Below are 22,841 nucleotides of genomic sequence, written 5' to 3' on the forward strand. Positions count from 1 at the left end.
GGGTTGCTTCACAAGCAGTGAAGCAGGTCTGCAGGTGTCTCTCTTTCTCTCTCCCTCTCTGTCTTCCCCTCCTCTCTCGATTTCTCTCTGTCCTATCCAACAACAATAATAATAACAACAATGGTAAACAACATAGCAACAAAAGGGGAAAGTAAAATTTAAAATATATATATACAAATATACAAAATAAATATACAAATATACAAATATAAATACATGAATAAAATTAAAGTATATAAAATAAAAAGTAAGTAAAACATTTTAAATAATTTTTAAATATTTATTTATTTATTCCATTTTGTTGCCCTTGTTGTTTTTTATTGTTGTTGTCATTGTTGGATAGAACAGAGAGAAATGTAGAGAGGAGGGGATAACAGAGACGGGGAGAGAAAGACAGACACTTGCAGACCTGCTTCCCTGCTTATGAAGCTACTCCCCAGCAGATGGGGAGCCGGGGGCTCGAACCGGGATCCTTAATGCTGGCCCCTGCGCTTTGCACCACCTGCGCTTAACCTGCTGTGCTAACGCCCAACTCCCAATTTAATTTATTTTTTGCCTCCAGGGTTATCATTGGGGCTCGGTGCCGGCAATACAAATCCACTGCTCCTTGTGACTATTTTTTCCATTTTATTGGATAAGACGGAGAGAAATTGAGACGGTAGAGTGAAATAGAAATGTAGAGAAGCAGACCTGTTTCACCACTTGCAAAGCTTCCCTCTGTACAGGTGGGGAGGCTTAAACTTAGGTCCTCGAACTTCATACTATGTGGGCTTAACCAGGTGTGCACCACCCACCTCCTCCCCCCACCAATTTTTTTTTTCCAAAGAGAATTCTGTTCAGTTTCACACAAACTTGAAAATCTTGGTGTAATGATCTTCTTTTGTATTCTTTTATTTATTTATTTTCCCTTTTGTTGCCCTTGTTGTTTAACGTTGTGGTTACTATTCTTATTTTATTGATTTCATTGTTGTTGGATAGGACAGAGAGAAATGGAGAGAGGTGGGGAAGACAGAGAAGGGGAGAGAAAGACAGACACCTACAGACCTGCTTCACCACCTGTGAAGCCACTCCTCTGCAGGTGGGGAGCCGGGGGCTTGAACCGGGATCCTTACGCCCATCCTTGCTCTTTGCGCCACATGATTTTTAAATTTTTTTTTATATATTTATTTATCCCCTTTTGTTCTCCTTGTTGTTTTATTGTTATAGTCATTATTGATGTCGTTGTTGTTGGACAGGACAGAGAGAAATGGAGAGAGGAAGGGAAGACAGAGAGGGAGAGAGAAAGATAGACACCTGCAGACCTGCTTCACCGCCTGTAAAGCGACTCCCCTGCAGGTGGGGAGCCTGGGGCTCGAACCAGAATCCTTGTGCTTCATGCCACTTGCGCTTAACATGCTGTGCTATCGCCCAACTCCCTCAGCATGCAAACTTAATAACCCCCTTTCCCCAAAGGGAAAAACAAAACCAAAAACCGAGAATCCAGGAAAGTTAAATCATATGCTTGAGGTCCTAGCACCACATAAAAAATACAATGAATTCTAAACTGGCACAGCAGGGAAATCGGGGAAGTATAGTGTCAAGCACAGGAGGACACCAATAGCGGGAAACATTAGGGAACCTTTCTCCCCACCCAAGGATCTTGTTAAGCTTGGCTTCTGATCCTCCTACTGGCAGAAGAGAAAAATCCAATTACCTTCAGGCAATTGTACAAAGGTTCCTCCTAGTATTTCCTCTTAAATTGTCCATTTGCCATCAATAACAATAATAACTACAACAACAACGAAAAACAACAAGGACAACAAAAGAGAAAATAAATAAATTTTAAAAAATTGTCCATTTACCTTGAATTTCACCAACTGGGATCTCAAACGATAAAATCTATTATTAAGCAATAGTGATGCTTTTAGAACTCATAATGTTAAGTCTACTTCTTTGAGCACTCCTGGCAGAATATCTCATTTTCAGAAATACTTTTTCTGGAGGCCAAGAGGCCGCATCCAAAAACAAGCCTGCAAAGATATGTTTGAAACCTATTCACAAATTGCTGTGACTAATACTGCATTTCTGAGTCTCTTTAGAGGAGAATATTCATTCTTCCAAGCCAGTCCTTTTGAATTAAGACTTCAGGGCAGGAATCAGGTGGTAGTGCAGCGGGTTAAGCGCACATGGTGCAAAGCACAGGGACCAGAGTAAGGATCCCGGTTTGAGCCCCCCGACCTCCCCACCTACAGGGGAGTTGCTTCACAAGCAGTGTAGCAAGTCTGCAGGTGTCTGTCTTTCCCTCTCCCTCTCTGTCTTCTCCTCCTCTCTCCATTTCTCTCTGTCCTATCCAACAATGACAACATCAATAACAACAATAAAACAACAAGGGCAACAAGAGAAAATAAATGTTTTTTAAAAATTAAAAAAATACTTCTGTCGAATGTAAAACATTAATTCCCCAATAAAGAAATTAAAGAAAAATCATTAAAAAAATAAAATAAATAAAAAAAGAAAAATCATCGTACTAGAAGTAATCCAAAGCTACAGTCTTTTGATCCATACAGTAAGAAATTTGTTTTTTGGTGGTCAGGCAGTGGCTCAGTGGATTAAGCACATGTCATGCAAAGCACAGGGACCGGTGTGAGGATCCCGGTTCGAGCACCCCCCCCCCGCTCCCCACCTGCAGGGGAGTCGCTTCACAGGTGATGAAGCAGGTCTGCAGGTATCTGTCTTTCTCTCCCCCTGTCTTCCCCTCCTCTCTCCATTTCTTTCTGCCCTATCCAACAACAAACAACAATGGCAATAATAATAACCACAACGGGGCTACAACAACAAGGCCAACAAAAGGGGGAAAAAATATGGCCTCCAGGAGTGGTGGATTCATGGTGCAGGCACCGAGCCCAGCAATAACCCTGGGGGGAAAAAAAAAGAAATTTTTTTTAAATTTTTTATATTTATTTATTTTTCCTTTTGTTGCCCTTGTTAACAGTAAGAAATTTGCTAACACTAACCTTTGTGTAACAGCTCTTTGTTTTGTTTTTTTAATTTATTTTTTATTTATTTATTCCCTTTTGTTGTCCTTGTTGTTTTATTGTTGTATTTATTATTGTTGTTGTTGTTGTTGTTGTTGGATAGGACAGAGAGAAATGGAGAGAGGAGGGGAAGACAGAGAGGGGAAGAGAAAGATAGACACCTGCAGACCTGCTTCACTGCTTATGAAGCGACTCCCTTGCAGGTGGGGAGCCGGGGTTCAAACCGGGATCCTTATGCCGGTCCTTGTGCTTTGAGCCACCTGCGCTTAACCCGCTGCGCTACAGCCCAACTCCCAAAAGCTCTTTGTTTAAGTGCTCTCAAAGTAAATTTCTTTTCCTTTTTTTTTCCTTTCTTCCTGCTTAGTGCATGCTTTTACTTTAAGATATATAGATATATATGTATTCATAAAATGGAAACACTGACAAGACCATACAATAAAAGGGGTACAATTCCCACCACCAGAGCTCTGTATCCCATCCCTCTCCTGATAGCTAAAAAAGACTTCAGGGCACATAAATGTGAGCTGTGATGGGTAACTCAGATAGGTGCGTTAGCAAAGAAGAAATGCTTATACTCATTCTTGTAATATCTCTGACCTGTAATGTATATACATACGTTTATGTATATATGTGTTTTTTTCCCCTTCCCTTAGCTGCTGAATTAAAAACCTCACAATGTGGCAACTGAAACATCTTTATGAGCAGAGCACCCGGCTACTAAGAGGACAGGCATTGCTCCAGTGCTTGTCTTTTTCTGAATTAATAATCTACATCATCCTGGGGCTGCTAATGGTGGCCATTGGAATAGTTATAATCCTTGTGGACAAAGACTATGACATAATGAGTTTATTTTCTGGAGGAGCCATGATCAACATAGGCATTTTAACTGTGTGGCTAGCCACATTGCAACTGATTGAGAAGTTATGGAGAACCAGAACAGGAAGCCAGAAAGTGGGAACGCTGGAAGCAGGAGGCCCAGAAGCAAGAGGCCAGGAAGCAGGAGGCTAGGAAGCAGGACAGAGGGGTGGAAGGCAGCACTGAGCCAGTACAGACTGACAGCTGAATTTTCAGCACCTGGATATAACTGTTTACTCACCCCTGATGTCTTTGGTCAATAACATTGTGTTTTTAAATCTTTCATCCATTGTTTTTTACATGCAAATAAAATAGAGCTACTTGTATGGATTTCCTGATGTGTCTAGTTCTTTCCTATTACATAGAATTCCCTCTGCAGAAGTCTTTGTTGTTAAAATTTACCAGAGCACTACTGAGCTCTGGCTTATGGTGGTTCAGGGATTTGAACCTGGGTCTTCGGAGCCTCTTTACATAACCATTACGCTATCTACCCCACCCCCCTGCAGAAATCGTTGTATCCTCAAACCAACTCTTTTTGACTCCATGAGAATTATGTGGTTGCTGGAAGGAATAGGTGGGGGCGTGGAGGGATAGGCAGAGGGGTCTCTGGTGTGATGGTGCTGGAATATTGGTGGTAGGTGTGGTGAGTCTTAATCATATGTGTGGGTGTGAAGCTATATCCTTAAACTTTCATAATATTGTAAAGCCCTGTTAAATAAGAAAGTCCTTGGGGCCAAGTGGTGGTGAATCTGGTTAAGAGCACACATTATAGTCCTCAAGGACCCGGTTCAAGCCTCTGGTCCCCACCTGTAGTGAAGCACCTGGGTGAAGCAGGGCTACAGGTGTGTCTCTCCCTCTTTATCTTCCCCTTCCTCTCGATTTCTAGCTGTCTTTACCCAATAAAGATAATTTAAAAAATTAGCAAGTCCTTGTGTCCTCAAGTTCATGTTACCTGGTTAAGCACTTTGCTTATTGTACCTTCATCCTCTCTTTAAAGCATTCTCCATGTTCTTCTCTCTCTCTCTCTCTCTCTCTCTTTCTCTCTCTCATCAGCTTTGGCTTATGGAGATTGCTGGGGTTGGGGATTGATAGCCTCAGGCATGAAAGTCTTTTTTTTTTTACAATTTATTTTTTAAATTTTTTTCCTTTATTGAGGGACTGTTTTGCATTTGACAGTCTTTTACTTTGGTGCAATACACCAAGGCTTGAAAGTCTTACGCACAACCATGATGCTGTCTCCCCAAAGCCATCTCTTCTGTCTTAAATACGAAGAGGGAATCCAGAAATTAGCATCTTTTAGCGGGGCATGCATCAGGACTGGCAAACACAACAGACTGGTGGAGACAAAGATTAAAGTTCAGAGAACAGCAGAAAGCATCTTTCGACTCTTAAAGCTGGGGCACCAGCATCAGAGCTTTCTCAGCTGAGCTTTGTCAGGATAGGACTCCCTTGTGGTGTTGAGATTTGAAACTGGGCTGTGCGCATGGTAAGGTAGGTGCCCTAACCAGTGAGAGCTCTTGTCAGCATCTTGATACTTTCGTAAAGATATATTTTTTAAAAGATTTAGTTAGGAGCCAGGTGGTGGTGCTAGGACCCCAGGTTCAAGTTCTTGGTCCCCACCTGCAGCGAGGAAGCTTCACTAGCAGTGAAGCAGAGCTGCCGGTGCCTCCTTCTTCCTTTCTCCCTCCCTCTCCCCTCTCATTTCTCTCTGTCCTATCAAATAAAAGGAGGGATATGACAACCAGGATCAGAGGATTTGTCATGCAGGAACTAGCCATATTGATAACCCTGGTGGAAATAAAAATAATCAAAATAGACAATAAAAAATGGATATGTAGGAAAGATAGAATAATAAACTATTTTGGAAAATAGTCCTCAAACAGGTAAACATAGATGGACCCCATCCATTTCTGAGTATGGGCCCAAGACAATTAGGAATAGAAATTCACACCCAAAAAAATTTTTTTTAAGATTTTAAAAAAATCTTTATTTCATTTTTGTTGCCCTTGTTTTTATTGTTGTTGTAGTTGTTGTTGTTGTCGTTGTTGTATAGGACAGAGAGAAGTGGAGAGAGGAGGGGAAGACAGAGAGGGGGAGAGAAAGACACCTGCAGACCTGCTTCACCACCTGTAAAGCGACTCCTCTGCAGGTGGGGAGCCAGGGGCTCAAACTGGGATCCTTGATCCTTGTCCCATCCTTGTGCTTCGCGCCACGTGCGCTTTAGCAACTGCGCTACCGCCCCAGTCTCACACACACACACACACAAAATTTAACTTGCATGTGAATGTTTATAGTATAGACAAGAACTGAAACTACCCAATATCCATCAACTGAGAAATGAATAAAGAAAATGTAATATATCAGGGGCCATACAGTGGTGAACTTGGTTAAGCACAAACCACAAGGACCCACTCAAAGATCCCGTTTCAAGTCCCTGGCTTCCCACCTGTAGCGGGGGGGTGGGGGGGGGTCACTTCACAAGCAGTGAAGCTGGTCTGCATGTGTCTATCTCTCTCCCTGTCTTCCCCTGCCCTCTCAATTTCTGTCTGTCCTAGTGGTCCGGGAGGTGGTGCAGTGGATAAAGCATCGGACTCTCAAGCATGAGGTCCTGAGTTCAATCCCCAGCAGCACATGTACCAGAGTCATATCTGGTTCTTTCTCTCTCTCCTATCTTTCTCATGAGTAAATAAAATCTTTTTTAAAAAATTCTGTTTGTCCTATCCAATAAAAATGCAAAATGTCTGCCAGGAGCAGTGGATTCGTAGTGCAGGCACTGAACCCCAGGAATAACTCTGGGAGCAAAAGAAGAATGTAATGTAGCAATTAAATGGAATATCACTCAGCCATCAATAGGGACAGCTTGGGGGAAGGGTGGTTGAGTGCACCTAGTTGAGTGCACATGTTACAATGAGCAAGGACCTAGATTTGAGACCCTGGTCCCCACCTGCAGGGCGGAAGCTTTGTGAGTGGTGAAGCGGTGTTGCAGGTGTCCCTCTGTGTGTGTGTGTGTGTGTGTGTGTCTCTCTCCCTCTCACACTCCTTTCCCTCTTGATTTCTCACTGTCTCTATCCAATACATAAATAAAGAAAAGAAATAAAAGGACAGCTTACTGGTAATACGTTAACAACTACATGAACCTTGAGACACTTAGGTCAGTGAAAGGAACCAGATATGAAGACTGTATATTGGAAGATCTCATTTATGTGCAAGGTACAAAATAGGTAAAGTGACTTCGGAAAAATGCACAGTCCATCCCACTGCAGACTTAGCTGGAATTAGACATAGTGGGACCTCAGAATGGGGCTTTAACAAAAGTCAGGTGATTCTGCTCAGAAGTTGGCGAACAGGGGCTGGTTGGTAATGCATCAGGTTTAAGGGTACACAGTGCCAAGTGCAAGAACCAGCGCAAGGATCCTGGCTTGAGCCCCCAACTCCCCACCTGTTGGGGGGGGTCGCTTCGCAAGTGGTAAAGCAGGTCTGCAGGCGTCTTTCCCTCTCTCTGTCTTCCCCTCCTCTCTCATTTTCTCTCTGTCCTATCCAACAACAGCAACAACAACAACAATGGGAAAAAATGGCCTCCAGGAGCAGTGGATTCATAGGGCAGGCACCGAGCCCCAGCGATAACCCTGGAGACAAAGTTTGGGCAACACTGAGAATAAAGTGCAAACTAGTTAAAAGGTGCCTCCTGTTAGTAATAACATCTGTAGCATGGCTTGTGGTGGTGCTGGGGATTGAATCTGAGACTCCTGAGTCTCAAGCATTAAAGTCTTTTTGCAAAACCATTATGCTGTCTCCCCAGTTCCAGATGGAACCAAAGACACCAGTCAATGAAAGACTATCAGAGCAAAACTGATCCATTACTTATTTTAACAAGAGCACCTCTCAGCTCTAGTTTATATTGGTGCTGAGGACTGAACCTAGGACACTGGAGATTCAGGCCTGAAAGACTTTTAAAAAAATATTTACTTATTTATTCCCTTTTGTTGCCCTTGTTGCCCTTGTTGTTTTATTGTTGTAGTTATTGATGTTGTTATTGTTAGATAGGACAGAGAGAAATGGAGACAGGAGGGGAAGACAGAGAGGGGGAGAGAAAGATAGACACCTGCAGACCTGCTTCACCGCTTATGAAGCAATTCCCCTGCATGTGGGGACCTGGGGGCTCGAACTGGGCTCTCTATGCAGGTCCTTGCACTTTGTGCTATCTGCGTTACCACCCGACTCCCCATGAAAGACTTTTTGAGAACAACTACACTATCTCCCCAACCTGCCTCTTATTATTTCTTTTCTTTTCTTTTTTCTTTTTTTTTTTTTGCCTGCAGGGTTATTGCTGGAGCTCAGCGGCTGCACTACAAATCCACTGCTTCTGGAGGCTATTTTTTCCTTTTTTGTTGTCCTTGTTATTTATCATCGTTGTTTTTGCTGTCGTTGTTGTTGGATAGGACACAGAGAAATCGAGAGATGAGAAGACAGAGGAGGAAAGAAAGATAGACACCTTCAGACCTGCTTCACCGTCTGTGAAGTGATCCCCCCTACAGGTGGGGAGCCGGGGCTTGAACCGGGATCCTTACAATGGTCACTTGGCTTTGCACCATGTGCGCTTAACCTGCCGTGCTACCACCTGACCCCCTTATTATTGCTTTCATTGAGCATTCAAGTGAACTGCTCACAGTTCTTCCTTATGAGGTATTCAGAACCTGTAGAATTGAGGGGTTTACATTATTGTGTTAATTAGGAAGAAAACCCTAAATCTGATGCAGGGAAATTGGTGTGTGTAGGAAGCCATGTTAGTTCCATTATCTGATCAAGGGCTTAGCTCATGTAAGAGAAGCACCAAGCCATGGAGATCCTCATTTTACCTGGTACTGGTCCATTTTACCTGGTACTGGTCCATTTGCAAGACTGTCTTACTGTTTGGGTAGCAGTCTTTTTTGTTTGTTTGTTGGGTTTTCACTAAGAAGGGGGAAAAGCTACTTATTGGAACAGGTGAGAGAAAATATCATTTCCTCTGTGAACTTCGCAGCTTTATTTTTGCTTTGTGTGTTTTGGAATTGATTCAAGATGTTTTTGAAAATATTGCTAGTGAGTTGCCCATCTTTTCATTTATCTATTAACCTCCAGTGTTCATTTAAATGTTTTATTAACTTATTCTCTTCATGAAAGAGAGATGCAGAGCGAAAAAGAGATTAGAGCACGGCTCAGCTTTGGCTTGTAATAGTATTGGGGATTGAACTGGAGACTCCTGAGTCTCAAGCATGAAAGTCTTTTTTGCAAAACCATTATGCTGTCTCCCCAGCTTCAGCCCCAGTTTTAACTTCCTCAGTGTTATGTCTTCTGTCCTTTTTTTTTAATATTTTATTTTATTTATTTATTCCCTTTTGTTGCCCTTGTTGTTTTATTGTTGTAGTTATTATTGTTGTTGTTGTTGTTGGATAGGACAGAGAGAAACGGAGAGAGGAGGGGAAGACAGAGAGGGGGAGAGAAAGATAGACACCTGCATACCTGCTTCACCGCCTGTGAAGCAACTCCCCTGCAGGTGGGGAACCGGGTTTGAACCGGGATCCTTATGCCGGTCCTTGTGCTTTGCGCCACCTGCGCTTAACCCGCTGCGCTACAGCCCGACTCCCTCTGTCCTTTTTTTTAAAATATTTATTCATTTTCCTTTTTGTTGCCCTTGTTTTTATTGTTATTGTAGTTATTATTGTTGTTGTCATCGTTGGATAGGACAGAGAGAATGGAGAGAGGAGGGGAAGACAGAGAAGGGAAGAGAAAGACAGACACCTGCAGACCTGCTTCACTGCCTGTGAAGTGAACCCCCTGCAGGTGGGGATCCTGGGGCCCGAACTGGGATCCTCCCACCAGTCCTTGAGGTTTATGCCACGTGTGCTTAACCCGCTGGCTACAGCCCAACTCCCATGTCTTCTGTTCTTACCTCTTTAACATTTCCAACTAAGCTGTTGTAACTGTCATTGGTTTGGGGTAAAAAAGTACTTTGGGGACATGACTCTGCTTCATATTCATATATGTGGTGTATACTAATGTACACATGAGGCACATTTTTTAAAAATATTTTTATTTATTTATTCCTTTTTGTTGCCCTTGTGTTTTATTGTTGTAGTTATTATTGTTGTTGTCGTTGTTGGATAGGACAGAGAGAAATGGAGAGAGGAGGGGAAGACAGAGAGGGGGAGAGAAAGACACCTGCAGACCTGCTTCACTGCCTGTGAAGCGACTCCCCTGCAGGTGGGGATCCGGGGTTCGAACTGGGATCCTTATGCCGGTCCTTGTGCTTTGCATGAGGCACATTTTTAAAAAGCTTTTATTTTCCCTTTTGTTGCCCTTGTTGTTTTATTATTATTGTTGATGATGATGTTCTTGTTGGATAGGACAGAGACATGGAGAGAGGTGGGGAAGACGAGGCGGGGGGAGAGAATTTCAGACACCTGCAGACCTGCTTCACTGCCTGTAAAAAGACTCCCCTGCAGGTGGGGAGCCGGGGGCTCCAACCCGGATCCTTAGGCCGGTCCTTGCGCTTAGCACCATGTGCACTTAACCCACTGCGCTACCGCCTGTCTCCCCATAAGGCATATTTATATATATATTCAAATATAACAGTCATCCTCATTCAATTTTTATTTAGCTGGGCACAAATTGTATACTCATTTAACTATGGAATTAGTGAAAATAAAATATAGGAAAAGCTTTTAAAAAGAAAACTAAAACTAATAAGTAAGAAAAGATACAATAGGGAGTCAGGCGGTAGCAGTGGGTTAAGCGCACATGGCGCGAAGCGCAAGGACCCGCGTAAGGATCCCGGTTCAAGCCCCCGTCTCCCCACCTGCAGGGGAGTCGTTTCACAGGCGGTGAAGCAGGTCTGAGGTGTCTTTCTCTCCCCCTGTCTTCCCTCCTCTCTCCATTTCTCTCTGTCCTATCCAACAACGAGGACATCAATAACAACAATAATAACTACAACAAGGGTAACAAAAGGGAAAATAAATATAAAAAATTTTTAAAACAATAAAAAAGAAAAGATACAATAAATTTATGAAGACTGAGGACACAGCATAATGTTTCTGCAAAGACTTTCATGCCTGATGTTTTGAGGTCCCAGATTCAATTTCCAGCACCACCATAAGCCACAGCTGAGCAGAGCTGGGGAGGAGGGGAAGACAGCTATTAAATATATATATGCACAAATAAACATAGAAATCACCCATCATCCCAAGTGTCTGATCTCTCTTTCCATCTGCATCTCCCTTTCTCATCAAAGTAACATTGAGCGGGGCCAGGTGATAGCACACTTGCTTATAACACACATTACAGTGCAGTGCACAAGGACCCAGGTTCAAGGACTGTCTCCAATAAAGATTTAAAAAAAAAAAAAAGAGGTGCTTGAAACCTATTAAATTTCATTCTAGATAATTAAAAAAGAAGAAAAAAAATTCCAGTAACTAAGGCTGAATTTCTGAATCTCTTTGGAGGGAAATGATTCTTCCAAGAAGTCCTTTTTTTTTTAAATCTTTTTTTTGCCTCCCGGGTTATTGCTGGGGCTTGGTGCCTGCACCATGAATCCACTGCTCCTGGAGGCTATTTTTTCCCCCTTTTGATATATTTTTTATTATCATTGTTGTGGTTATTGTTGTTGTTGTTGTTGGATAAGACAGAGAGAAATCGAGAGAGGAGGGGAAGACAGAGGGGGTGAGAAAGATAGACACCTGTAGACCTGCTTCACTGCTTGTGAAGTGCCCCCCCCCCCCCGTAGGTGGGAAGCTGGGGGCTCAAACCAGGATCCTTACACCAGTCCCAGAGCTTTGGACCACATGAGCTTAACCTGCTGCGCTACCACCTGCCCCCCCCCCAGTCCTTTTTTTTTAATGTTTCAAGACACCAGAGGGTGAATTGGTGAACCCTATGCTGATGGATAACTCGGACAGGTGCAATCTGTGATGTCATTAGCAGAGAAGAAAGGCTTATGCAGGGCCGGGTGGTGGCACACCTGGTTTAACGCACAGTTACAGTGCGCAAGGACCGAGGTTCAAGCCCCCGGCCCCCACTTGCAGGGGGAAAGCTTCACAAGTGGTAAATCAGGACTGCGGGAGTCTCTCTCCCTCTATCACCCCCTTCCCTCTCGATTTCTGGCTATCTCTATAGGAAGGAAAGGAAGTGTAGCACAGCGGGTTAAGCGCAGGTGGCACAAAGCACAAGGACCGGTGTAAGGATCCCGGTTCGAACTTTTGGCTGCCCACCAGCAGAGGAGCCGCTTCATAAGCAGTGAAGCAGGTCTGCAGGTGTCTATCTTTCTCCCTCTCTGTCTTCCCCTCCTCTTTCCATTTCTCTCTGTCCTATCCAACAACATCAATAACAACAATAAAACAAGGGCAACAAAAGGGAATAAATAAATATATATTTTTTATTTTGAAAAGAAAGACTTGGGCTATGTGTGCTATTTCTGATCTGTAATATATATATATATATATATATATATATATATATATATTCCCTTCCATAGCCTTTGCAGCAAAAACACCACATTGTGGCCAGTGTGTGTGAGTGGAGCTCCCTGCCTACTGAGAATGCAGTCCATGTACCTGTGCCCGGCTTGCTCTGAACAGTCAATCTGCCTGGGTTTGATGATAATAAGCATAGGAACCGCCCTGCTTTCTGTGGGCCATCTCAACTTATTTCATTACTTTCTTGGATTTATAATATTGATGGCAGGCAGTTTTACTTTGTGGATATACTTTGTGGATATCTATTGACTGAGCAGTTAAACAGAATCATGACAGGGAGCCAAGAAGATGGAAGCCCGGACTGAGGGAGCCGGGACGGAGGGAGCCTGGACAGAGGGAGCCCGGACAGAGGGAGCCCGGACAGAGGGTACCCAGACGGAGGGAGCCCGGACGGAGAAACCTGTGGAGCAGGACAGAGAGGTAAAATTACCAGAGGCAGCACAGAACTATTATAGCTTGACAACTTGTTCTCAGCAGTTTGTTTTTAAGTCTCTTATCCATTGCTTTTTACATACAAATAAAATTTAGCAGTTTACGTGGATTTCCTGAATTGTCTAATGTTTTTCTCTCCTGTTGCATGGAAGAGTTCCCTCTGCAAAAGGTTTTGTATCCTCTGACCAACACTTAGCCTCCCTGACTACTCTGTGGTTGCTGGCAGGAGTGAAAAGGGAATTATGGAGATAGGCAGGGGGGTCTCTGGCGTGATGATGTTGAACATTGGTGGTGTGTGTCTTAATCTTATGTGTACGTGTGAAGTTGTATCCCTAAACTTTCATAGTACTGTAACCCTTGGTTACATGAGAAACCCCTTGTGTCATTAAGGCACGTTATCTAGCCAAGCACTCAGCTTCTGACTGCTGAACCTTCTTGCTCTTTTCTAGCTATCCCTTAAGTCTCTCTAACTTGAGCACTATTTATATCTGACTTGTGGTAGTGCTGGGAATTGAACCTGGGACCTCAGAGCCTCAGGCATGAGTTTTTTTTTAAATTAAAAAAAATATTTATTTATTCCCTTTCATTGCCCTTGTTTTTTATTGTTGTAGATATTATTGATGTCATTGTTGTTGGATAGGACAGAGAGAAATGGAGAGAGGAGGGGAAGACAGAGGGGGAGAGTAAGATAGACACCTGCAGACCTGCTTCACCGCCTGTGAAGCGACTCCCCTACAGGTGGGAGCCAGGGGCTCGAACCGGGATAGGCATAAGAATCTTTTGCAGAACTATGCTTTCTCCTCAACCCATCTCTTGTGTCTTAAATGTGAAGAGGGAACCCAGAAACCAGGACCTTTTATCAGTGTCTTTGTCAGAATTGACAAACACACAAAAAAAGGACTCAAGGAGATAAAAGTAGAGAGCAGGAAACAGAAAATATTGTGTGTGTGTGTGTGTGTGTGTGTGTGTGTGTGTGTGTGTGTGTGTGTGATCTGCCCTCCCCCCTGACCCTGTAGGCCATTTTCCTCCTTAACTTGATATGACAGAATTTGAGGGGGGGAGACAGAAAGACATTTTCAATACATGTTTCATCGCTCATTAAGCTTCTCCCTGCAGGCTGAGAACAGGGGCTGTTGCTCAAACCCAGATCCTTGCACATGGTAACCTGTGTGCTTGATGGGGTATGCCACTGCCTAGCCTGATACTTTAAAAAAAAAATTATTTATTCCCTTTTGTCTTAGTGTCGTAATATTATTATTGTTGATGTCATCGTTGTTGGATAGGACAGAGAAATGGAGAGAGGAGGGGAAGACAGAGGAGGATAGACACCTGCAGACCTGCTTCACTGCTTGTGAAGTGACTCCCCTGCAGGTGGGGAGACAGGGATCCTTACGCCGGTCCTTGCCCTTTCCGCTACATGTGCTTAATCCGCTGCACTACCATCTGACTCTCTCCTGATACTTTTTAAAAGAAAATACTTAGGGTCTATGTAGTACTGCATACAAGGTTCAAGCCCCTGCTGCCACCTGCAGGAAGTAAACTTCTCAAGGGCCTGGTGACGGTACACCCGATTGAGCACACATGTTAACAGTGAGCAAGGACCCGGGTTCGAGCCCCTGGTCCCCACCTGCAGGGGGAAAGCTTTGAGAGTGGCAAAGCAGTGCTGCAGGTCGGTCTCTCTTTCCTCTCTCTCTCCCTCTCCCCCTCTCTCTTTACCTCTTCCTTCCCTCTCGATTTCTGGCTGTCTCTATCCAATAAATGATAATTAAAAAAAAAATTTAAGTAAGCTTCTCAAGCAGTGAAGCAGTGCCACAGGTGTCTCTCCTGTCTTCTCTCCTTCCACCTGTCTGTCTCTCACTCTCATATCTAAGAAAAAGGAAAAAAAAAAAAAAGCCCAGGGAGGCCAGTGAGATCTTTATGCAGGCGCTGACACGCAGAAAGAAACTTGGTTGGAAAATAGCACTGTGAATGGGGGAGGTAGCATAATAGTTACGCAAAGGGACTTTCGTGCCTGAGGCTCCAAAGTCCCAGTTTCAATCTCCTGCACCATCATAAACCAGAGCTGCTCAATGCTCTGTTTAAAGAAGAACAAAAAGTGGGTGGGGAGAATACAGGTCCAAGAAGGATGACAGAGGACCTAGTGGGGGGTTGTATTGTTATATGGGAAACTGGGGAATGTTATGCATGTACAAACTATTGTATTTACTGTTGAATGTTAAAACATTAATTCCCCAATAAGGAAATAAAAAGAAGAAAAAAAAAAGAAGGAAAAATGCACTAATCAGGTATATTTGGGCTGAGGATCAAACTCAGGGCCTTACATTTTACCAAGTAAGACATCTGAGTAGTATTTCCTTTTTTAGTATTTTTTATTTAATTTGGACAGAAACAGAAAACTTGAGAAGAATGTGGAGATACAGGGAAGAGACACCTGCAGGACTGCTTCACTGCTTGTGGGGACCTAGGGTTTGAACCTGGGTCCTTGAGCATGGTAATGTGTGTGCTCAACCAGGTGTGCCATCACCTGCTCTCCCCACCAATACTGTTTAATAAATCTTATCGGTTGTTTAAAGGGTCATTGAGGGGTCATTTCAGGTCAATATTTCATGTATCCTAGTTTTACTATTTGGACCTTACCAAATACTAATGAGTAAAATTGCAGCCATTATCCATTAATTTTTTTGTTCGTTTGTTTGTGTGTGTGTTTCTCTGAGGACTGAGTATCCTTTGGTATCTGTCTAGCTTTCTTTAGAAAACACTCCAGGCCTTCAGTAACAGTTTTAGTTCAAACAGAACTTAAGGTGCTATCTGGGTTGCTTGTTCAGCTAAATGTCCCCTCAGCTTCATCTGAATTCAGTTTAGAATACCCAAGAGCTTAGTAATTGCCAGGGGTGGGGGGGTAATATTGAAATGAGAACTTTATTTAAGAGGTCTCATTCTTTAATTTGGAGTTCTCTGGACATTAGAAATCTTCTTGAAGGGAGTCAGGTAGTGCAGCGCGTCGTTAAGCGCACGTGGCGCAAAGCGCAAGGACCGGTTCGAGCCCCCGGCTCCCCACATGCGAGGAGTCACTTCACAGGCGGTGAAGCAGGTCTGCAGGTGTCTTTCTCTCCCCTTCTGTCTTCCCCTCCTCTCTCCATTTCTCTCTGTCCTATCTAACAACTATGACATCAATAACAACAACAATAAAAAAGAAGGGCAACAAAAGGGAAAATATATAAGTAAATATAAAAAAAGAAATCCTGTTTAAGGGGCCAGATGTTGGCACACCTGGTTGAGCACACCTGATACAGTGCACAAGGACACAGGTTTGAGACCCCAGTCTACACCTGCAGGGAGAAAGCTCTACAAGTTGTGAAGCAGGGTTGCAGGTGTCTCTCTGTCTCCCCCTCTATCTCCCACTCCCCTCAATTTCTGACTGTCTCTATCCAACAAATACAGAAAAAAAATAAAATAAAAAAGAACTCTTCTATACAAGGATTATTCAAGCCCCCAGTCCGCATCTGCAGAGGGGAAGCTTCACAAACAATGGAGCAGTGCCACAGGTGTCTTTTTCCTCCTCCGCCTCCCCCTTGATTTCTGTCTCTATCAAAAAGGGGGGGTGGTGGGTGGGAGAAATGGCTGCTGGGAGCAGTGGATTTGTTGTGTAGGCACTGAGCCCCAGGAGTAAGGTAACCCTGGTGGCAAGAAGAAAAAAAAAATCTTTGAACTGGGGACATAGCCTAATGATTGTGCAAAAGGAATTTCATGTCTGAGACTGCAAGGTCCCAGGTTCAGATCCTAGCACCAACATAAGCCAGAGCTGAACAGAGCTCTGGTTAATAAAATAAGTCACTTTTGTTTTCACAACATGCCAAAATCATGAACGACCCCTAGATGCACCAGTTCTCCATATCCACAGTGAGACTTTTGCTTTTTGCTGTAGCAGAGGCTCTGGCTGGAGGGTCCCTGGTTCAGTTTGCTGAGCCACAGGGGCTGTTGGTAGCAGGACTTCTTTCCACATCACAAGGAGTATTAAAAGCCCACCCGGCACAATGTTTTCCCTCATTTTTTTTTTCTGCCTCCGGGGTTATCGATGGGGCTCCATGCCAGCATTACAAATCCACTCCCGACTCCCAAACATTTTTTAAAGATTTATTTTATTTCATATGACAGTTCTTTTTAAAAAAATTTTATTTATAAAATGGAAATATTAGGGGATCAGGCGGTAGCGCAGCGGGTTAAGCGCACGTGACACAAAGAGCAAGGACCGGTGTAAGGATCCCAGTTTGAGCCCCGGCTCCCCACCTGCAGGGGAGTCTCTTCACAGGCAGTGAAACAGTGTTGTTTTCCCCGGGCTGGCTTCACAGGCGGGTAACAGACAACCCGGGACTCATGGCTGGGTCGTACGCAGTATCTCTTTATTCATGCAGGACGCAGTGCAATCTATACCAAGCTAAGCTAAACTAAAAACTACAAACAATCTTGTCCTTATAAATATACTAGCCCAGTAGGGTGGGAACAGGATGCGACGCAGAGAGGGTGGAGAGAAAAGTGACTGGTGAAAATGAGAGAAATTCCTATCACCCACCCAAACTGGTTTCCGCCCAGGAAGATCTACCTGTGAACAAGTCCTGGCCCTCTCAACTTACATTGAAAATGGATTCCAGAAGAATTTAAAGACGGGTGCTGTCTTTGTTGGTCTCACAGCAGCCTATGACACGGTCTGGCACCTTGGTCTCCTAGTCAAGATCTCAAGATGCCTGCCTCCATGGGTGGCCAACACTGTATCGTTTCTTCTCCAAAACAGAAGATTCCGGGTGCATCTGGGTGACAAGTCTAGCAGATGGAGACTTGTCTCAAATGGCCTCCCCCAGGGCTCTGTTCTGGCTCCTATGCTATTTAATATTTACATCAATGACCTCCCAGAAACTTCTTCAAGGAAGCTCATCTACGCCGATGACATCTGCTGTGCAACTCAGGCATCCAAGTTCGACATCCTCAAGGAAACACTCACGAAAGACATGTCTCTGATATCTGATTACTGTAAAAAATGGCGACTAATCCCTAGCACTGCAAAAACGGTATCATCTGTTTTCCATCTACACCATGCCTCGGCCTCGCGTGAGCTTAATGTGCAGCTTGACGATACGAGAATCCGGCACGAAGCCCAGCCAGTCTATCTTGGCGTTACTCTCGATCGCACCCTGTCATTTCACAAACATCTCATAAAAACTGCAGCAAAGGTGGGCGCGAGGAATAACATCCTGCAAGACTGGCGAGCGCTTCCACACTACGATCATCATCTCTGGCATTATGCTATTCCACTGCAGAATACTGTGCCCCAGTATGGTTCCGTAGCCCCCATGTCCACTTGGTCGATTCCAAATTATATTCCTCCATGAGGATAATTTCTGGAACCATCCGTTCCACCCCGGTCCCATGGCTGCCAGTTCTTAGCAACATCGCCCCGCCAGATATTCGTCGGGATGCGGCATCATCTAAGTTCATTTCCCACGTCTACGCTCGACCGGACCTGCCAATATACGTGGATATCTTCGCCCACCCTGTCCAACGCTTGACGTCTCGCCACCCAATCTGGTCCCCTACGCCTACACTGAACTTCTCTGTTCCAGACTCTTGGAAACAGAGTTGGCAGTCAGCTGAGGTAAAGAACAAACACCTCATCACAGACCCCTGCGAGCGTCAACCCGGCTTTGACCTAGCACGTTGTGATTGGGCCCTCCTCAATCGCTATCGAACAGGCCATGGCCCGTGCGCCGCTATGTTCCATCGCTGGGGAGCCAGAGACGACCCGAACTGCCCCTGCGGCTCCAGACAGACTATGACCCACATAGTCAACGACTGCCACCTCTCCAGATTCAAAGGAGGTCTCGAAACTTTACATCAGGCTCAACCTGATGCTGTTGACTGGCTACGGAAGAAGGGCAAACGCTAGAAGAAGAAGGGTGTGACAAGAAGAGGGGGCGGAGCAGGCAAGAATTCTACCACTAAACCACCAATGCCCTGGAGGGAGGGTGGTGCTTGTTAACAAAGGTTATGTAAATAGAATACAGTGTTATGTAAATAGAATGCAGGGGGGATTAAACCAAATGAAACAGAAGGGGTTTTTAAAAGCAGAATTAGAAGCATATCAACAAAGCAGGTCTGCAGGTGTCTATCTTTCTCTCCCTCTCTCTGTCTTCCCTTCCCCTCTCGATTTCTCTGGGTCCTATCCAACAACAATGACAACAATAATAGTAACAACACCGATAAACAGCTAGGGCAACAAAAGGGGGGAAAAAAGGCCTCCAGAAGTGGTGGATTCGTGGTGCAGGCACCAAGCCCCAGCGATAACCCTGGAGGGAAAAAAAAAAAAAGGAAATATTGACAAGACCATAGCATAAGAGGGGTACAATTCCACACAACTCCCATCCCCAGAACTCCGTATCCAGTCCCCTCCCCTGATAGCTTTCCTATTCTTTAACCTTCTGGGAGTATGGACCTAGGATCATTATGGGGTGCAGAAGGTGGAAGGTCTGGCTTCTGTAATTGCTTCCCTGCTGAACATGGGCATTAATAGGTCGATCCATACTCCCAACCTGTCTAGAGAGAGAGTACTATAAGATATAAAGAGAAGGAAGACATATAACTGAAAAGAAAGGAAAGTGAGAGGCCACAGCATCACTCAAGTTCATATGATATTGAGTCTTGAACACGGAGCCTTGGACTTGAAGTCCTGAGCGTTCAGCCTGGTCAAAAAAAATTTTTTTTTAATTATTTATTCCCCTTTGTTGCCCTTGTTTTTTATTGTGGTAGTTATTATTGTTATTGATATCGTCATTGTTGGATAGAACAGAGAAATGGAGAGAGGAGGGGAAGAGAGAGAGGGAGAGAAAGATAGACACCTGCAGACCTGCTTCACCGCCTATGAAACGACTCCCCTGTAGGTGGGGAGTTGGGGGCTTGAACCAGGTTCCTAACTCTGGTCCTTGCGCTATGCACCACGTGCGCTTAACCCGCTGTGCTACTACCTGACTCCGTAGATTTTTTTAATGGCGCATCCCTACCCACTCACCACCATCATTTCATATTTTCGGCACATCTCCTACTGTGAGACCACTGACACCGCGCCCCTCACCTGTACAGTTAGCTGGTACCCCGCACCCCCCATCCGACCAGCGCAGCATCTCACCATTACCCACACTGGCACCCCACACACGCCCCCACCCCCCAGCCCACACCAGCTGTCCACGCAGACCCACCTGGCAGGGAATGCAGGCTCACAGGCCAGCAGGTGGCACTGCGGCCCCAGGAACTACGCTTCCCTGGCTCAGGTGGTGGGGACCTGGAAGGCTTCCAGCCCCCAGGGATCACCAAGTGCTCTAGGCAACATGCTGGAGTCACAGAGATGCACCAGAAGCCCTTCAGCTGCCCGTGGGCGCCACAGGTCCACCCACCGCCAGAAAAACAGAGGGTGATTCTCTGCTTGGTTGTCCCAAGCCGGGCCTTGGGGAGGGACCCTGCCAAGCCCAGCGAGGCAGGCCTCTGCACTGTGTCAAGCAGCCCTAATCTAGTGCCCTTTGCTCCGGACACACAGCAGGACCTGCAAAGAATGCCAAGTAGGCCGGAAGGTTGCTCACCCAGTAGAGTGCACACTACCGTGTACCAGGACCCGGGTTCGAGCCTCCAGCACCTCACAGGAGCATCATGCACAAGAGACTCTGTGGTGTCTCTCCCTCAATCTCTGCCTCACCCTCTGAAATAAAAAATAATCAATAGCCCCACACCTATGGACATCTAATCTTTGACAAAGGGGCCCAGACTATTACATGGGGAAGGCAGAGTCTCTTCAACAAATGGTGTTGGAAACAATGGGTTGAAACATGCACAAGAATGAAACTGAATCACTGTATTTCACCAAATACAAAAGTAAATTCCAAGTGGATCAAGGACTTGGATGTTAGACCAGAAACTATCAGATACTTAGAGGAAAATATTGGCAGAACTCTTTTCCGCATAAATTTTAAAGACATTTTCAATGAAACGAATCCAATTACAAGGAAGACTAAGGCAAGTATAAACCTATGGGACTACATCAAATTAAAAAGCTTCTTCACAGCAAAAGAAACCACTACCCAAACCAAGAGACCCCTTACAGAATGGGAGAAGATCTTTACATGCCATACATCAGATAAGAGTTTAATAACCAACATATATAAAGAGCTTGCCAGACTCAACAACAAGACAACAAATAACCCCATCCAAAAATGGGGGGGGGGGACATGGACAGAATATTCACCACAGAAGAGATCCAAAAGGCCGAGAAACACATGAAAAAATGCTCCAAGTCTCTGATTGTCAGAGAAATGCAAATCAAGACAACAATGAGATATCACTTCACTCCTGTGAGAATGTCATACATCAGAAAAGGTAACAGCAGCAAATGCTGGAGAGGGTGTGGGGTCAAAGGAACCCTCCTGCACTGCTGGTGGGAATGTCAATTGGTCCAACCTCTGTGGAGAACAGTCTGGAGAACTCTCAGAAGGCTAGAAATGGACCTACCCTATGACCCTGCAATTCCCCTCCTGGGGATATATCCTAAGGAACCCAAAAAGATCCATCCAAAAAGATCTGTGTACACATATGTTCTTGGCAGCACAATTTGTAATAGCCAAAACCTGGAAGCAACCCAGGTGTCCAACAACAGATGAGTGGCTGAGCAAGTTGTGGTCTATATACACAATGGAATACTACTCAGCTGTAAAAAATGGTGACTTCACTGTTTTCAGCCAATCTTGGATGGACCTTGAAAAAATCATGTTGAGTGAAATAAGTCAGAAACAGAAGGATGAATATGGGATGATCTCACTCTCAGGCCGAAGTTGAAAAACAAGATTAGAAAAGAAAACACAAGTCGAACCTGAAATGGAATTGGAGTATTACACCAAAGTAAAAGACTCTGGGGTGGGTGGGGAGAATACCGGTCCATGAAAGATGATGAATGACATAGTGGGGGTTGTATTGTTAAATGGGAATCTGGGGAATGTTATGCATGTACAAACTATTGTATTTACTGTTGAATGTAAAACATTAATTCCCCAATAAAGAAATAAATTATTTTTTAAAAAATCAATAAAAGAGAGGGCCGGGTGGTGGCGCACCGGGTTAAACACACATAGTATGAAGCACAAGGATCCTAGTTTGAGCCCTCACCCCTGCTTCCCCACCTGCGGGGGGAGGGGGGGGTCACCTCACAAGTGGTGAAGCAGGTCTCTCTTTCCCTCTCCCTCTCTTTCCCTCTCCCTCTCTTTCCCTCCCCTTCACAATTTCCCTCTGTCCTATCAAAAAAAAATTTTTTTAAATCGAAAGAAATAGCCATAGGAACAGTGGATTCATAGAGCCCCAGCGATAGTCCTGGAGGCAAGGGGGGAAAAAAGGAAAGAGAGAGAAAGAGAAAGGAAGGAAGAAAGGAAGACAGAGAAATTGACCCAGGAGTGGTGACTCGTGCATGTGTTAAGACCTTTGCACGGGAGTCGGGCGGTAGCGCAGCGGGTTAAGCGCAGGTGGCGCAAAGCTCAAAGAACGGAGTAAGGATCCCGGTTTGAGCCCCCGGCTCCCCACCTGCAGTGGAGTCGCTTCACGGGAGGTGAAGCAGGTCTGCAGGTGTCTATCTTTCTCTCCCCTTCTCTGTCTTCCCCTCCTCTCTCCATTTCTCTCTGTCCTATCCAACAATGACGACATCAATCACAACAACCATAACTACAACAATAAAACAACAAGGGCAACAAAAGGGAATAAACAAATAGTATATATATGAAGACCTTTGTACTACCATAAATAAAATAAATACGGAGAATGGTGGGGACCATGGCAATCTGGAGAGATTATTATTGTTGTTGTTATTCTTTTTTTTTAAGATTTTATTTATTTTATTAATGAGAAAAATAGGAGGAGAGAAAGAGCCAGACATCACTCTGGTACATGTGCTGCTGGGGATTGAACTCAGGACCTCATGCTTAAAAGTCTAGTTCCTTAGCCACTGCGCCACCTC

At 44.6% G+C, this 22,841-nt stretch overlaps 1 protein-coding gene across 1 annotated transcript in view; it reads right to left on the reverse strand.

The window, feature by feature from the left end:
* Positions 1-20,355: 20,355 nt before the first annotated feature.
* CD19 (CD19 molecule) overlaps positions 20,356-22,841 on the reverse strand; it is a 5,597-nt gene continuing 3,111 nt past the window's right edge. Inside the window, exon 5 of the mRNA XM_060174107.1 lies at positions 20,356-20,393. Within this exon, the coding sequence (XP_060030090.1) occupies positions 20,356-20,393 (38 nt within the window). The remainder of the gene's footprint in view (positions 20,394-22,841) is intronic.

The sequence above is a fragment of the Erinaceus europaeus genome, chromosome 15 (genome assembly GCF_950295315.1).
Source record: "Erinaceus europaeus chromosome 15, mEriEur2.1, whole genome shotgun sequence".
NCBI lineage: Eukaryota > Metazoa > Chordata > Mammalia > Eulipotyphla > Erinaceidae > Erinaceus > Erinaceus europaeus.